The 18,367-nt window shown below is 45.1% G+C and overlaps 1 protein-coding gene across 3 annotated transcripts in view; it reads left to right on the top strand.

The window, feature by feature from the left end:
- Positions 1-18,367, top strand: part of TENT4A (terminal nucleotidyltransferase 4A) — a 101,980-nt gene that overhangs the window by 52,539 nt on the left and 31,074 nt on the right. For all 3 annotated transcript variants that reach the window (XM_065397930.1, XM_065397929.1, XM_065397928.1), the window contains 4 exons: positions 308-521; positions 3,186-3,312; positions 15,995-16,095; positions 16,678-16,838. In XM_065397930.1, coding sequence (XP_065254002.1) covers positions 308-521; positions 3,186-3,312; positions 15,995-16,095; positions 16,678-16,838 — 603 coding nt within the window. The remainder of the gene's footprint in view (positions 1-307; positions 522-3,185; positions 3,313-15,994; positions 16,096-16,677; positions 16,839-18,367) is intronic.

The raw sequence follows: 18,367 nt of genomic DNA, 5'->3' as shown, positions 1-18,367 counted from the left end.
GCAATTCTTCTGTGTTGCTTTTGGACTAGAAACCTGGACTAAGTAGAAAGATTTGGTTAAGTACCTATAGGCTCCATATACTATTCAAGTGCTGCCCCCTCTTGGTTACATTTGTGAAGTGAAGTTTAAGGAAAGCTTAGGGGAATTTAGTTGGGAAAGGTAATAGGATTGCAACTTTTAGGTTATGAAGTGGCTATAATGGACCAGTTTTATGTCTAATCGTTAGTACATGGCTTGTCAGTTTGCTAGTACATGCCTATAATCCACCCTCACTTTTTTAGTAAGTATCAGACATTCTTCTTTACAGTTGCATCCAAGAATTGATGCCAGGAGAGCTGATGAAAACCTTGGAATGCTTCTAGTAGAATTTTTTGAACTGTATGGAAGAAATTTTAATTACTTGAAAACTGGTATTAGAATAAAAAATGGAGGTGCCTATATTGCCAAAGAAGAAATCATGAAAGCCATGACTAATGGATATAGACCATCCATGTTGTGCATTGAAGATCCTCTTCTCCCTGGTAAGATTACATAACTTTTTAAATACTTTTTTTAAAAATCAGAAATGTAGAGTATGACAAAAAGATCAAAGTTCTTTGTTATGTGAAGGAACTACATCGTGTTGCTTTAAGATGTCCATACCTTGTATTCAGTTAAGTTTACAAAGTGCTAGACTAAAAGCGCACGCAAGGAAAAAATTATAAATTAACATTCAGAATTATGTTGGTATATGTGAAGAAATTATCTTACAATTTAAAATACTTACCTGTATATGAATATTACAGGAACTCCAGCTTCATCTGTTTGGTTATTGTATGTAAGTCTATTGAGTTTACCTGTTTGAGTCACTGACAAATCAGAAAATTACCTTGAATTTTTATGGATCAATGTCCTAAAAAAAAAAAAAGCCCCAGATACTCCAAATAAGACTATGCTACATACCACCAGATCACACTTCAGTCTTAAAGGTGCCACAGGACTCTCTGTTGCTTTTTATTTGAACAGTAACTTGGAAGAATGTTAAACAGTAGCTACAAAAGTTAGACATCTTAAAACTAACTGCACCACATCCAAGAGTTGCATCCAAGAATTTTAAAAGAGCTGGCTGAGGAGTCTCTTGCTCCTTAATGTTGACTTTTACTGAGTCTTGAAACACAAAGTAAAGTTGTGCCAATATCTAAAAATGGTAAATAGGATGACATGGGTAATTATAGGCCTGTCAGCCGGATATTGGTCCTGAGCAAAATAATGGAATTACTGATATGGGACTCTATTAATAAAGAATTAAAGGAGGTTAATATAATAAATGCTACTCAATATGGGTTTATGGAATATAGGTCCTGTCAAACGAATTTGATCTTTTTTGATGAAATTACAAGTTTTGTTAAAGTAAAAGTGTTGTCATATACTTCAACTTCTGTAAAGTATTGACTTGGTACCTCATGACATTATTTAAAAACAGGAATGCAAAATCAACATGCACATTTAAGTGAGTAAATAAAATATAACTGCAAATGAGGAATAATCAAGTGGGGGCATTTCTAGTCAGAGTCTCATAGGGATCAGTTCTTGACCCTACACTTTTAACACTGTTTATCAGTGATCTGGAAGACAACATAAAATCATCACTGTTAGTTTGCAGATGACCCAAAGATTGGGGCAGAGGTAAATAATGACGTGGACAGGTCACTGATGCAGAGTGATCTGGGTAACTTGGTAAACTGGGCACAAGCAAACAATATGCAGTTCATTGCAGCCAAATTTGAAATCCTACATCTAGGAATGAAAAATGTAGGCCATACTTACAGGATTGGAGGCGGGGACTCTATCCAGGGAAGCTGTGACTCTGGGGGAAAAAAAACCAAAAATACTTGGGGGTCATGGTGGATAATCAGCTGAACATGGGCATGCAATGCAGTGCTCTGGCCGAAAGAATGTGATACTTGGATGTATAAAATTGGAATCTCAAGTAGGAGTAGGGAGGTTATATTACCTCTGTATTTGACACTTGTGTGACCTCTACTAGAGTACAGTGTCCAGTTCTGGTATTCAGAGTTCAAGAAGGGGGTTGATAAATTGTACAGGGTTCAGAGAAGAGTCACAAAAAGGATGAAAGAAATGGAAAACATCTTATAGTAAGACTCCAACTTAATCTATTTAGTTTAACAAAGAGAAGCTAAAGGGTGACTTTTAGTCTGAGTACCTACCTGGAGACCAGAAATCAGGTAGAAGGATTTGGCATGAATCATGCTACTGTCTTCTTAAAGTGATTGGTCTTGGATCTAGGGGCAACTGGAGGAACTGTTCTAGGTTTTGCTCTTAAGTGTTTGGAAAAGAGGTGGTTATCAAGCATCCCTCTGATGCTTTATACCTCTTCAGCTCAACTGCCCTTAAAGTAGCGTTAGTAAATTCTCCTCTTTTTTTTGTCTGAAATATTTAGTCCATGAATTGCAATTTCTAGTAAAACTCTGAAGTTGCAACGCTAGTTTACAGGCTTTCTGCCTTTTTGTAAGGATCTAATTACAGTACATATCGTGAGCCAAAAAGGAACAAATAACTGAGGTGGTATTGGTTTGGAGTTTTCTTGCTACAACAGTTGACAGGTTATGGCAGTTCCCCATCTAACTTATGGCTAGTTGTCCATGTTTTGCTTTTCAATCTCTGTAGCATATTGAGTCTTCTGGTTAGTGTAGATGAGGTAAGAACAGGAGAGGCAGTGAACTCCAAAGTAACTAAAACTGTTAATTCAAAAAGACACGAGATCAGTCACGGGAGCTCTGCTGTGCTTTATTATTCACAGTAATATATAACTTATTCTAAAATTTCAGCTACCTTCCCCATACAAATAATGCAGGGTAGATTGAAGCTACTTTTAACAGGGATTATTTGAAATTTGTTTTATAGGTTTTATTCTAATCCTCTTTATCGGGATTGAGTTTCTTACGTTACCACACATAAAAACTGGCATTCGTAAAGTGCCAGACTACACTGGCGGCCCTAATTCAGCTTTGTAGTTTTTTTAGCACACTTTGGTGTGCAAGGACAAATTTTCAGCATGAGATCTTTCGGATAATCAACTCTCACCATCTGTGGTGAAGCTTCTTTGGTATTGAGCTTTCAGGCTCACAGGATTTTTCTGGATACTAGTTTAAAAATGTGTTAATTGATAATTGTCATTGTTACAGGAAATGACGTTGGCAGAAGTTCTTACGGCGCCATGCAAGTGAAACAAGTTTTTGATTATGCCTACATTGTTCTTAGTCATGCAGTATCGCCGCTTGCAAGATCATATCCAAATAGAGATTCTGAGAGGTAATAGTCCACTTCTTAAATATGCATATGTTTAGGTAATCAAATAGGAATATCTGAAAATGCTTATTAAAATCTTCTCAAATATAAGAAGGGGTATTTTTGTTGTATACTGCCATTCTATTGAAATTTGCACAGATGTATTCATACTAAACTTTGTGTTGTAAGAGTGCATGTTTCGGTGCACATGACTTGAAGTGTCTGTTTAGGGAAACGTAGCAGACTGCCTAGCAAATCTGGTGGGAGCTTTTATTCCTCTATCTCCCTTTCCTCAGCATGGATGGAATCTCTGGGAGATCTGCTGGTCTCTGTTCTGGATACATCCTCTTCTTTTCCTCAAGCAATCTATTTTAAATATTACTCAAAAGTGTGGACTGCTTCCTTAAGTTCAGTGGCATATTTGTGCATGTGTAGCTATAAGGTGCAAAGATTGAGGAGTGCTGGCTAAAACAGACCAGCTGAACAAAGCCAGGCTAGTGTTTACGCAGTTTTTAAATATTGCTTTCATAAATCACTAAGATGACCCTATTCATGCTTGATACATAATTTTCAAATGGCCATAAGTTTATATATACTAATTTGTTTTTTATTGTCCTTAAAAGTTGTCAAGCTTCAAGGTTTGATATTTATAGTGCATGTAACCTATATAGCATTTTACAGCAAAGTGCTGATGAGTCGTCTAAACTCTCCGCATTTGCAACTCCAGATGGATATTGCATGTGTGAATGTGTTGAATTAAATCCCTCAGGCCAAACTGGAGGCAGCTCTGCTGAAGATTCTTGCTTAAGGCTTATCTACATGGGGAAACTTATTGGCATAATTAGGAGTATAATTATGCCACTCGTTATGGAATAAGTGTCTATATGGGGAGTTACCCCTGTATAACGAGTGGAATCTTATGCTGGAAAATTTCCCCATGTAGTTAAGCCTCTTGTTTGCAGAGTTGGTATGCTCTGAAAGGCTAGATGTGGCAAAATGCCTCTACTATTCTGCTTCCAGCAGAAAGTATTAGCATCTCTGCTCTCTGCCACAAAGTGAATCAAGTCTTTCACATTTCTGGCCTATTGCAAGTGGCCTAATTCTTGCTTTTAACATGGTGACTGTGGATCTCCAGGCTCTCTTTCCTGTCATCTGATGTGCAGTCATGGCCTCCCTGCTCACTTGCTGCTAGACTGGACCAGCTGATACTCATGATTAGACTTTCCCCTTATCACTAACGCAGAGTCTGTCAAGGAGGGGAAGGTAACAAGAGTAGTGCATACAGGGCTATACAAAGTTAACCCCTCTGCATTTCAAGGTAATTCTGGGAACTAGCTATCAGATTCTGCATCCAACAATCTCTCACTCCCTCTGCTTCGGTAGCAAGGGACTGAGCAGTTGAGGGGTCCTGGAGGTTTGTTAGGCCTTTGTGTGGTCATGTAGGGAGTTGCGTTCTGTTCTTGTGCTGCAAGCTCTTGCCAATAACCTCTTACTTTGCCAGTGCACTTAGTCAAACATGATAGAGGCACTCTAGACAAGGAAGCTTTAGATACCATTTTGTATTTCTTGGTCCTTTCAACTCCTAGATGGAGAGAACAAATCACACAACCCATCCCTCTTAAACGAAGAACTGACACTTCTGAGGAAGGGGTAACTTCTTTGAACGCAGAAGTCTTGGATTTGGGAAGCACATGTAGGCTCTCCAAACTCAAACAAGACCCATAAAGCTCTAAAGCCTCAAGTCCATAAGATCATCTATTAAAAACAAGGGGGTAGCTCAGTTTCTCTATCCTGGAATCCTACCTTCCATTCCTTAAGGCTTCACTCCAATTTTCTTTTCTAGGATAGATTATCAGTATGGCTTTTCCTGCATTGTTTTTAGTGTGTTCCTCACGGTGTGTTTTCTCTCTCTCTCTCCTGCCTTATCTTTCCCCCCCGGTTTATGGTATGTGCTCTATCTCTTTCCCTCTCCAAATCTATCTCAATAGTTCTCTTAATTCAGGCCACTCTCCCTCTCCTATACTCCTGTACATATTATCTTCCCAATTTGATTAACACGCAAGCTTGGAAAATTTACCAGCATTAACAACCAGAGAACTAAACTTAGTTGCCTATATTCGATATTGAAGGACAAATGTCAACCATTTATATAGAAGGGAAACTTAATGTCTGAGCAGACTTGGGAGTGAGACACAAGTTGGACCAGACTCTACCAGATAACTAGATCTCTTCAGATATTTGGATAAGATAAATAAGTTCTTTATGGTCAGACATCTGGGTATGCCTTCACTTCTCTTCTCTGGGCCATGATGGAGGAAAAAAATTATCGTGCTTTCACATACCAAACAAGGTATGCCTAGCCAACTTGCTGGTTTTACCATAGCTTATGTATGAAAAGTGGCTCCAGATCACCTAGTGTGGAGTCCAGTCTTGATTTATTTCCCAGAATTCTTCTTACTTGTAGAACTGAGTGCAGAAGAGTGAATTTAGTATACTTCAGGTAATTCCTTGGTTGATAGAATTATGAACACTGGAGTGTCTACAATTCTGTTACTACATACAAGTAGGTCTGGATGGTGTCTGATGCAAGGAGAGTGGATATCAATATTGCATAAATTAGGTAGCCTATCCCTACTTTTTAAATTCCAGAAAGACCTTAGTCACAACACCCTGTGTAAAGTTACCAGCAGTGGGAACACTATCTTTTTAGGAACCAGGACAATCTTCACGTATCCAGCTTCTTTAAAAGAAGACTTCATGAATAGGATCTGTGAACCTGGTTTTTCAAACACTAACTTTACCTTTCAAATGACTAGGTATGGTTTCCTGTGTTACCTATAAGGAAACATCTTTGGTGGTCATATCTGCCCTCAGGGTCTCATTTGATAAAAGGACATTACATTCCTTTGTACATTACTGAGGGTATGTCTACACTACGAAATTAGATCGAATTAATAGAAGCCGGTTTTATAGAAATCGCTTGTATACAGCCGATTGTGTGTGTCCCCACATAAAATGCTCTAAGTGCTCTAGTCGGTGGACCGCGTCCACAGTACGGAGGCTAGCGTCGACTTCCGGAGCATTGCACTATGGGTAGCTATCCCACAGTTCCCGCAGTCTCCGCCGCCCATTGGAATTCTGGGTTGAGATTCCAATGCCCGAATGATGCAAAACAGTGTCGCAGGGGGGTTTGGGTACATGTCGTCAGGCCCCTCCCCCTCCGTCAGAGCAACGGCAGACAATAGATTCGCGCCTTTTTACCTGGGTTACCTGTGCAGACAACATACCACGGCAAGCATGGAGCCCGCTCAGCTCAGCTCACCGTCACCATATGTCATCTGGGTGCCGGCAGCCGTGGGACTGCATTGCTACACAGCAGCAGCAGCTAACTGCCTTTTGGCGGTAGATGGTGCAGCATGACTGGTAGCCTTCATTGGCGATCTGGGTGCCGGCAGCCGTGGGGCTGGCAGCCGTGGGGCTGCATTGCACCAGCCCCCTTGCCTTTTGGCAGTAGATGGTTTATTACGACTGGTAACCGTCCTCGTCGTACAGCAGTGGCTGTCAATCATGGGCACCTGGGCAGACATGCTCAGTCGTATGGAACTGTCTTGATGATGATGGTTATCAGTCGTAGTATGCCATTTTCTGCCACGCGCCCTGTTGGCTCATCGCACGTTAGCTGAGTCTTCCCTGAGCAGCAGATCGTGCAATAGGCCTGAAGGCTAACTGCCAAGCGCCCAGTATTTGCTGCCAAGCACCCAGAAAATGCCGAGGGCTATCAGTCATGCTGCACCGTCGTCTTAAGATGTAAAAAATAGATTTGTTCTGTATTCATTTCCTTCCCCCCTCCCTCCGTCAAATCAACGGCCTGCTAAACCCAGGCTTTTGAGTTAAATCTCGGGGGGGGGGGGCATTCTGTGTGACAGTTGTTTGTGTTTCTCCCTGATGCAAAGCCACCTTTCTTGATTTTAATTCCCTGTACCTGTACGCCATGTCGTCACTTGCCCCTGCCTCCCTCCCTCCCTCCTTCCCCATGTCCGTCAGATACTAGTTTCGCGCCTTTTTTCAGACCAGACGCCATAGCTAGCACTGGGATCATGGAGCCCGCTCAGATCACCGCGGCAATTATGAGCACTATGAACACCACGCGCATTGTCCTGGAGTATATGCAGAGCCAGGACATGCCAAAGCAAAACCAGGACCAGGCGAGGAGGAGGCGATTGCAGCGCGGCGACGAGAGTGATGAGGAAATTGACATGGACGTAGACCTCTCACAAGGCACAGGCCCCAGCAATGTGGAAATCATGGTGTTCCTGGGGCAGGTTGATGCCGTGGAACGCCGATTCTCGGCCCGGGAAACAAGCACAGACTGGTGGGACCGCATCGTGCTGCAGGTGTGGGACGATTCCCAGTGGCTGCGAAACTTTCGCATGCGTAAGGGCACTTTCATGGAACTTTGTGACTTGCTTTCCCCTGCCCTGAAGCGCCAGAATACCAGGATGAGAGCAGCCCTCACAGTTGAGAAGCGAGTGGCGATAGCCCTGTGGAAGCTTGCAACGCCAGACAGCTACCGGTCAGTCGGGAATCAATTTGGAGTGGGCAAATCTACTGTGGGGGCTGCTGTGATCCAAGCTGCCAGGGCAATGAGAGACCTGGTGATATCAAGGGTAGTGACTCTGGGAAACGTGCAGGCCATAGGGGATGGCTTTGCTGCAATGGGATTCCCAAACTGTGGTGGGGCGATAGACGGAACCCATATCCCTATCTTGTCACCGGAGCACCAAGCCACCGAGTACATAAACCGCAAGGGGTACTTTTCAATGCTGCTGCAAGCCCTGGTGGATCACAAGGGACGTTTCACCAACATCAACGTGGGCTGGCCGGGAAGGGTACATGATGCTCGCGTCTTCAGGAACTCTGTTCTGTTTCGAAAGCTGGAGGAAGGGACTTTCTTCCCGGACCAGAAAATAACCGTTGGGGATGTTGAAATGCCTATCGTGATCCTTGGGGACCCAGCCTACCCCTTAATGCCATGGCTTATGAAGCCGTACACAGGCAGCCTGGACAGGAGTCAGGACCTGTTCAACTACAGGCTGAGCAAGTGCCGAATGGTGGTGGAATGTGCATTTGGGCGTTTAAAAGCGCGCTGGCGCAGCTTACTGACTCGCTCAGACCTTACCGAAAAGAATATCCCCATTGTTATTGCTGCTTGCTGTGCGCTCCACAATATCTGTGAGAGTAAGGGGGAGACATTTATGGCTGGGTGGGAGGTTGAGGCAAATCGCCTGGCTGCTGATTACGCGCAGCCAGACACCAGGGCGGTTAGAGGAGCACAGCAGGGCGCGGTGCGCATCAGAGAAGCTTTGAAAATGAGTTTTGTGACTGGCCAGGCTACGGTGTGAAACTTCTGTTTGTTTCTACTTGATGAACCCTCCGCCCCTCCCCCCCCCCCACCCGGTTAACTCTACTTCCCTGTAAACCAACCACCCCACCCTCCCCTATCCTCCCCCCTTCGAGCACCACTTGCAGAGGCAATAAAGTCATTGTTACTTCACATTCATGCATTCTTTATTAATTCATCACACAACTAGGGGGATAATTGTAAAGGTAGCCCGGGATGGGTGGGGGAGGAGGGAAGGAAAAGGACACACTGCAGTTTAAAACTTTAAAACTTTAACACTTATTGCTCGGGAAACCATCTGGGGTGGAGTGACTGGGTGGCCGGAGGCCCCCCCGCCGTGTTCTTGGGTGTCTGGGTGAGGAGGCAATGGGACTTGGGGAGGAGGGCTGTTGGTTACACAGGGGCTGTAGCGGCGGTCTCTGCTCCTGCTGCCTTTCCTGCAGCTCAACCATACGCTGGAGCATATCAGTTTGATGCTCCAGCAGCCGGAGCATCGACTCTTGCCTTCTGTGTGCAAGCTGACGCCACCTCTCATCTTCAGCCCGCGATTCAGCATGCCACCTCTGCTCTTCAGCCTGCGATTCAGCATGCCACCTCTCCTCTCGCTCATATTGGGCTTTTCTATAATCAGTCATTGACTGCCTCCACGCATTCTGCTGTGCTCTGTCAGTGTGGGAGGCAATCTGTGGTTCTGTAAACATTTCATCACGCGTCCTTCGCTTCCGCTTTCGAATATTCACTAGCCTCTGTGAAGGAGACAGATTTGCAGCTGGTGGAGGAGAGGTGGTTAAAAAAGATACATTTTAGAGAACAATGGGTACACTCTTTCACGTTAAATTTTGCTGTTCACATCACACAGCGCACGTGCTTTCGTTACAAGGTCGCATTTTTCCTCTTATATTGAGGGCCTGCCGGTTTGGTGTGAGAGATCACTCACGCAGTGCCAGGCCACAGATTTCAGCTTGCAGGCAGCTATGGTAAGACACAGTCTTAACATGTCTTAACATGTGGGGATGGTTTCAAACAGTACTGTTCTCATTAACCATACCAAGCACCCGTTGGGTTGGCCATTTGAAATGGGTTTGCAAAGTAAAAGGAGGGGCTGCGGTTTCAGGGTTAATGTGCAGCACAAACCCAACTAATTCCCCTCCCCCACACACCCAATTCTCTGGGATGATCACTTCACCCCTCCCTCCCCCACCGCGTGGCTAACAGCGGGGAATATTTCTGTTCAGCCGAGCAGGAACGGGCACCTCTGAATGTCCCCTTAATAAAATCGCCCCATTTCAACCAGGTGACCGTGAATGATATCACTCTCCTGAGGATAACAAAGAGCGATAAGGAATGGATGTTGTCTGCATGCCAGCAAACACCGGGACCATACGCTGCCATGCTTTGTTATTCAATGATTCCAGACTACGTGCTACTGGCCTGGCGTGGTAAAGTGTCCTACCATGGCGGACGGGATAAGGCAGCACTCCCCAGAAACCTTTTGCAAAGGCTTTGGGAGTACATGAAGGAGAGCTTTCTGGAGATGTCCCTGGAGGATTTCCGCTCCATCCCCATACACGTTAACAGACTTTTCCAGTAGCTGTACTGGCCGCGATTGCCAGGGCAAATTAATCATTAATCATTAAACACGCTTGCTTTTAAACCATGTGTAATATTTACAAAGGTACACTCACCAGAGGTCCCCTGTGTGCCCACAGGGTCTTGGGTGAGTTCGGGGGTTACTGGTTCCAGGTCCAGGGTGATAAACATATCCTGGCTGTTGGGGAAACCGGTTTCTCCGCTTCCTTGCTGCTGTGAGCTATTTACATTATCTTCATCCTCATCTTCCTCGTACCCCGAACCCGCTTCCCTGTGTGTTTCTCCAGTGAGGGAGTCCTAGCACACGGTTGGGGTAGTGGTGGCTGCACCCCCTAGAATGGCATGCAGCTCCGCGTAGAAGCGGCATGTTTGCGGCTCAGCCCCGGACCTTCCGTTTGCTTCTCTGGCTTTGTGGTAGGCTTGCCTTAGCTCCTTAATTTTCACGCGGCACTGCTGTGCGTCCCTGTTATGGCCTCTGTCCTTCATGGCCTTGGAGACCTTTTCTAATATTTTGCCATTTCGTTTACTGCTTCGCAGTTCGGCCAGCACTGATTCATCTCCCCATATGGCGAGCAGATCCCGTACCTCCCGTTCTGTCCATGCTGGAGCTCTTTTGCGATCCTGGGACTCCATCACGGTTACCTGTGCTCTCCACGCTCAGCAAACAGGAAATGAAATTCAAACATTCGCGGGGCTTTTCCTGTCTACCTGGCCAGTGCATCTGAGTTGAGAGTGCTGTCCAGAGCGGTCACAATGAAGCACTGTGGGATAGCTCCCGGAGGCCACTAATGTCGAATTCCGTCCACACTAACCCAATTCCGACCCCCTAAGGCAGATTTTATCGCTAATCCCCTCGTCGGAGGTGGAGTAAAGAAACCGGTTTAAAGGGCCCTTTAAGTCGAAAGAAAGGGCTTCGTCGTGTGAACGTGTCCAGGCTTAATTCGATTTAACGCGGCTAAAGTCGACCTAAACTCGTAGTGTAGACCAGGCCTGAGACTCAGTTGCTCCCCCTCCAAGGGCAATCATCATCTGAGGATATACCAGTCTTGGGGGAAAATAAGATTTGCTCCAGTACAGAGGCTATGAAGGAGAACAGATTCTTCAAGATGACCATTTGAGGAGAGGATAGGAGACTGTAATAGAGGCTTGCAAAAGCATTCCTGTGATGTGAGGACTTGCAATTTATTCTCTGTTAACTTGATGGGTAATAGAACCAACATTCCCTGCGTTTGTATGCCAGTTATATTGGTGTTACTAGGCTTTCCCCAGTCATTACAAGATAGGCTGCTATTTGTTGCTTTAAGAGTTTGGGTTATACAAGTATGCTGTTTAATTACATCTAGGTTTGGAAGGATTAGATTTATTTATATGTAAATGTGGATAACTATTTCACCATACACAAACTGATAAATATTTCCATCCCACAATGACAAGACACTTGATACAAGCACTCTTGGTGAGGACGTGCATCACAGAAACCAGGAGCCAAGTGTGCGCGCGCACACATTTTTATAATTGTGGGGGCTGTATGCTGATTTAAGTTAGGTTGACATAATTCTGAAGGTTAGACATGGCCTTAGGTATCGACTTGCCCAGTGCAACACATTGAGTTAATGCTAGAGGCAAGATTTGTCTTGGGTTCTGTTGTAGATCATGCCTTGAGTCTGCTTTTCTAAAATACCATTCAGACTTGTAAATTAGAGGGCTAAGTGACTGGGGGCTGCTGGTAACTGAGCCTTCTTAGTAAGATAGGCTATTCAGATGTATTTTTTCCCCTTCTCTCTAAACTTAAAGGGAAAAAGCTACCATAAAAAAAGGCATGAGGATAGAGGGCAGGTGTGAAGTAGGGAAGACAAGTCTGTTGTCTAGTACAGTGGTTTTTCAACCTTTTTTCATTTGCTCACCTCTACAAAATTTCAAATGGCAGTGCAGACCCCTTTAGAAATTAAACCTGTGGCCCACCGACGCGTACTATAAAAGTCTTACTGTAATGGGGTCAGCACCCACCTCTTTTGAGCACCCTTCTTGTTGGGTGTGTCTGCATTCTTTCAGTTGTGATAACCCCTTTCGGTGGTTCTCAGGTCGCTTTTTTTTTTCCCAGCAACTCAGCCCTCCAGACGAGTCTCTCTCACACACGGTCTGCATGACAACCAGAACAGACCTCTTCCAGGGTATACAGTCCACCAGGGCCTATCTCAGCACCCCTCTGGTGGGGTCTCATTAGTCCTCCCTGGGCTCAGTCTTTAAGTAGTCCCAGTCCTGGTATGGGGCCATATCCCCAGGGCTTCCTCCCCAGAGACACTATCTTCCTGCAGCCCTCCCCAGGCTCAGTCCCTACGTAGTCCCAGCAGCTTGCCAGGAGCTCCTTCATTGCTTACCCAATCCCTGCCAGCAAACTGTCTTTGGATCAGTCCTAGTAGCCAGGAAGGATCCTCTCACTTCACCAGTCCCTGCCCCAACTTAGCTGTCTGTGGTCCTGCTGCTCTTCCAGCCAGGCACTCAGTCCTTTCTTCTCCAGCTCCAAGCAGCAACTAACTCTTGTACTGTTGCTCCTTTTATATGGCCCTCCTTGCCCCTGATTGGCTGTTCCATCAGCCCCTCTGATTGGTTGCTTCCTTTCAACCACTCTAGGCTGCTTGGAGGACCTCTCCACTGCTCCTTGGCTGGGATGGGTGTGGCAAAACCATGAGGCCTCCAGCAGGAAGCCTTTGGGCTAGTCCACTCCATCTCCTCTCCTCTCCTCTCCTCTCCTCCCTGATAGGATTGGGGTGGTAGTTCTACTAGTCTCTTGCCCCGCTTTAGCAGAGTCTTCTCTCTCCCTGACCTCTCTATCTGGAGAGTGTTTTTCTGTGTCCTTTTGCCCCCTTTAGTCAGGGTCTACTCTCCCAGGTCTCTCTTACCTGAGAGCATTTAAGGATCCTTTCACTTCACCTTTGCCTCCTGTACTTCGGGGTCTCTGCATGCCACAGCTTGTCCATCCCTGTATGCCGAGCTGTCTCGAGGTCTTTTACCAAGTGGAGCAGGTGCTTTTTTTCCTCCTTAGCAAACTGGAGATCCATGGCCAGTTGCTCCCTCTGGCACTTAAGATCCTCCATTTCACTCTCTGTTGACTCCAGCCAGGGCCGGCTCCAGGCACCAGCTGAGCAAGCTGGTGCTTGGGGCGGCAGATTGTTGGAGGCGGCATTCTGCCCAGTCCCAGGGCGGCTGTTTTTGTTTTGTTCTTGTTCCGCTCCGGCCGCCCTGTAGGGGGCAGCAGCGCGGAGAACCAGAGCGCCCTGCAGGGCAGTCCTCTTCCTTCCCTCCCCGCAGACCAGAGCCCCCCTCGCGGCAGGCGGCAGGAGCCGGCGCAGCGGGAGGGGCCGCGCCCTGTTGGCTCATCGCACGTTAGCTGAGTCTTCCCCCCCCCCCCCCCCCCCCCAGCCGGTCCTTCTGCACCCGCGCTCCGGCCGGGCCGCAGGGTTTTTTTTTTTTTTTTTTTTTTGCTTGTGGCGGCCAAAAAGCCAGAGCCGGCCCTGACTCCAGCCATTTGGTTAGCTCGTCAACACTTAGGAGGGAACTCATAGAACCAGCCTGCTCTACCTTCTTTCCTTAGGGTGACCCTGTCTGAGTCCCTGTGCTAACCTGTTCACTGTGAGGTCCAACTTGGTTCCCACCATAACCGGTGACCTTGACAATCTGTGGGGGGTCCCATCTGTATCCTGTTGTTCCTGGGAATCTGTCTGGGTCCCTATATTATCCTGTACTTGAGCTCCATCTGAACCCCTTTTGCCATCCTTCCTCTGGTTCCCAGCTCCTCTGCCTCCTTACCTAGTTGGTCCCAAACCCTCCTGGTCCTCGGGTGCCATCTTGGTCTCTCCTGCATGAGGGCCGAGAAACCCACCCAGTCTCTCTTTTGACTGTCTCAGTCTTGCCTCAGCCTGGGATAGCCGTCTTTTCCCTTGTTGCCCCTCCTTTCTCTGAGAGGGCAATATCTCTTTAAATGCTCTGCCATCCTGCAGGCAAAACACACAGCCTTTTCCCTTGCTTTGGCCATGGGCTGCGTATTTCTTGGGGCCTTTGCAATAGCCCTACTGTCCTGCTGCCCAGAGTCACCCGTGCCTGGTTCCCTTGTCAGTTCTGGAGCACCTACCCCTAACTCATAGGGATTTGCACCAGCATCCTCTATTCATCTGGTTTATCCTTGGGGCCCTTGCCTTTCCCCTTGCATTAAGCCCAGCCCTTTAAAGGGCAAAATCTTTTTATGTGGCCCAGCTCTCCACAATAAAAGCAATTAAACCTTGCTGTTCCTGCCAGGGCAAGCCCTTCTTAAATGCCCACACCCATAACATCTCCGTGGCTGGGCTTCAGGCCTCTCGCCTGCTAAACCCACTAAGTTGCCAGATGTGATGTGACTGAAGTGTCTCTCTTTCTGCTCCTGCTTCTTGGAGTGGATCTCCCACCACTGCTGTTGTGTCGCAAACTTGACTACCTGTTGCCTCTGCAGGTTCTTTATCAGATGTATCAGCAGGGTCTGGGTGCGCTGCTGTTGCACCGCAGCTATCTGCTGCTGTTGGCCTGCCACCAACAGGTGGATCACCTCCTCCATAATCATGCCCCTTGTTAATCAGGGGTTGGTTTGAAGAATCCCACTGCTAGTACCAAATGTAACAGGGTCGGCACTCACCTCTCATGAGCGCCCCCTCTGGTTGAGTGTGTCTGCATTCTTTCAGTTCTGGTGACCCCTTTTAGTGGTTTTCAGGTGTTTTTTTTTCAGCGACTCAGCCCTCCAGCTGAGTCATGCACACTGTCTGCATGTGAACCAGAACAGACCTCTTCCGGGGTATACAGTCTACCAGGGCCTATCTCAGTACTCTTCTGGTGGTGTGTCTCTAGTCCTCCTTGGGCTCAGTCTTTAAGTAGTCCCGGTCCTGATATATCCCCTTGGTCATCAAAGAAACTTGTAGGTGTTACCTCTGCAGTCTAAATCTCAGAGATTTAGGATTGCTTCTAATAAATTTAAATAGTATAGTTGCCAGAAATATAATTTTTCTTCTTGGAGTTCAGTGGCCAGGCAATCCCACACCACTTGCCCCAGTATTTCTCTATTCCTGGTGTCTCCCAGCAGCTGTATGCTGAACGTTAATACTATGCATTATTTGTAGGGATTTAATATCCTTTAATTCCCCCATTTTTTAAATCTATGGCAAAAGATTGAAGGTCTTTCAGTGTCAAAACCAGTCTGAGACCAAGACGTGTATTAACTGAGGTTTCTACTCCATGAATTACTTGTAGTCTAATTGAGACTCCATGAAGGATATAAGGAAGCCATGATTATGTAGTTTCCCTAGGGAATACTTGTAACCTCTGAGGTGCTCTTGTTATCAGGTACAAGTATTTTAATTATTAAAGGTGTTACTACAGAAAAGTTTGGTTGAAACTTGTGTTTCTGACAGAGTCCATTTCAACTACAGTGTCACTAACACTAGTAAAGGTAGGAAGTGCAACAGATGTCATTTAATAGCAAGTCTGCATTGCCAGTGGCTTAAACTGAATAGTAAGCAAACGAAGTCATGAAAGCTAAGATAATACCTTGGTTACTTCATCACCTCTTTAAATCTTAAATCAATCTAGTTCATTTGAATAGTTGTTCATGTAGAATACAGTTTTTGAATATCTAACCTCTTTGTTTCCCCACTAAGTTTTTATATTGGTCTACAAATATAACTTTGTTTCTAGCACATTAGGTAGAATCATCAAAGTGACACAGGAAGTGATTGACTACAGAGCATGGATTAAAAAGACATGGGGAGGCAAAAATAGTCTGTCACCTGATATTGGTAAGTACAGGAGTTGATCTCAGAAGCTTCAAATTACTAAAATACTTTCCAAGAAATACAGAAAAAGAACTTCCTTGGACTGATCCAGTTGTAAATATGTTCTCTGTACTGGGCTATTCACAAAATTCTGCAGTAAGGTCTCATGCACCTGAAATTAATTTCAAGATGTGGGGCTTGCGTATGTGGCTCTGCCGTTTGGATTATGGGGGTGTGAATAGCCGTGCACACCACAGTGTTGCACTGAAACTCCCCCGTGTGGATGTTGCAGGCATGAACTAAAAGGTTTCTAGTTCTCATTATTGTAACCTTTGTTAAAGGTGACTATGGTAATGCGAACTAGGAACCTTTTAGTTCATTCCCTCCGTGTCTTCATATGGGAGTTACCATAGCACTTTGCTGCACACAGTTATTCAGTCCCATATAGTCCAAACTGCAGGGCAGCGTAGACGTAGCCTGAGACTCTTGCTGTTGAAAACTTTTAACGTTAGCTAGTTAATGCAACTTTGGGAAATACTTTTTTCTAAACTACAAGGTGATGAGGTTTCATGTGCTTCTAAATGATGATTATGTGTTTATCAACAGACAATAGAATGAAAGTAAGAGAGCACATAACTCCAGAACAACAGAACAGAGGCTCTGAATCACCCTTCAACCAACACTTGGCTTTGTCATTAACTAGTACCCAACAGTTGTCCTCAGGTTCATCTGCCTCTTCTGTATCATCACTCTCTGGCAGTGATATTGTAAGTGGTTTTTTTTTTTTTTTTCCCTTCTTTAATAGATTAAATTACCAGAAAGTTCGTCTATAAAGCTACAGTGGTCTATTCGTTAAAATAGCAGCACTTAGTGCACTACTTTATTTTTTTTAAAGTAAAGTTTCAATATATCATTCTAGCCTGCCATAATAAGTTGATATTCTTTTGTGTTCTTGTGTCTTCATCAAACTTACTAAAACATAAGACAGTAACAAGCTGTCTTACCCCCTTTGTAACTGTAAGAATTAAACAGTCTATCTGAAGCTCTAGGCACTCTTTGCAGTTTTCTTTAAAACATCAGCAGATATAAAACGATCAGTAACCTGTAAAGCAAAAAAGTGTGGGGCAAGTACCCCTTCCTGATGATGCCCATCGAGCAAAATCTTCCTCATAGAGTCTCGCATGAGGAGATGAGCCTCACATCATGCCATGAAAGTGAATAAACTACTATTTTTGGACCAAGGGGTGGGGTTTAAATTCCAAAGCCAAGGAGCCCTCATGAATAAAGCCATGCTATCAGCACCTTCTCATATTGAGATTTTGTGCCACTGCTGAATTTAACTTCAACAGTATGACGTGAAAAGCGGTGGTTTGTCATTAGGTAGCCCCTCATCCTTTTATGATTCTTTAGGTCAATAACAGTGCCTATAAACTCCACACCAAAACCCACAGGTGGACAGTATAGCTTATAAAGCACCATTGTAATATGCTCATAATGAGATACTTGGCTCAAGCCTACTGCAGCATTCTGGGCCAGGTACAGATTTTGAATGGATTAAAGATGTAGTGCCTAAATAGAACACATTGCAGTAATCTAGTCTTACTAGTGTCAAAACCATGAACCATTGTAGATCTGTATCTGGAGAGATGATTCAAGCGCTTGGCCAGAAGCAAATGAAGAGCACCTGTTCTGACTGCCCCTAAAAGCTGCTAAAACAAATTTGGAATGTGGTGAGACTCCCAAGTTGCAAAAGAAACACCTAGCAGACAAACCCCACTTCTCAGAGGTTCATATGACTTCACTATACCGTCTTGTCACCATTGCCGAACAGAAATTCTAGAAGGCATTCTGAAATGGTAAGAGCCACAAAAGGCAGCACCATCCTTCTGCCTTGAGGTACATCACCTTGTCATCAGCTGTATGAAAGGCAGCTGAGCTACATATCAGCAGATACTTGATCTTCATCTGTTATTAGGAGACTAAAGCAGTTTCTGTATCCTATCCAGATTAACACAAATCAAGGAAAGTAAGGCATATAAAACAGCTGACTTGTCACCATCTTTCCTGTGCGATTAAGATTGAAGATTAAGCACAGAGAAACAGTTAGTCAGGTTGTCATCAAATGGATGGCTCCTTTCAGCAGTAGTGCCAACCACAAGCATTCAGAAACAGATGCCAAAAAATCAAACTTCAAAAAGTTAATACATGGTTTTTCATTTGTTTTTAGTCTCAAGGGTAAATAGAATAATAGAATCATAGAATATCCGGGTTGGAAGGGACCTCAGGAGGTCTAGTC

Source organism: Emys orbicularis, chromosome 2 (assembly GCF_028017835.1).
Source record: "Emys orbicularis isolate rEmyOrb1 chromosome 2, rEmyOrb1.hap1, whole genome shotgun sequence".
Taxonomy (NCBI): Eukaryota; Metazoa; Chordata; order Testudines; family Emydidae; genus Emys; species Emys orbicularis.
Note: the sequence above shows the minus strand (reverse complement) of the source record. Positions and strands in the feature narration are given on the sequence as shown.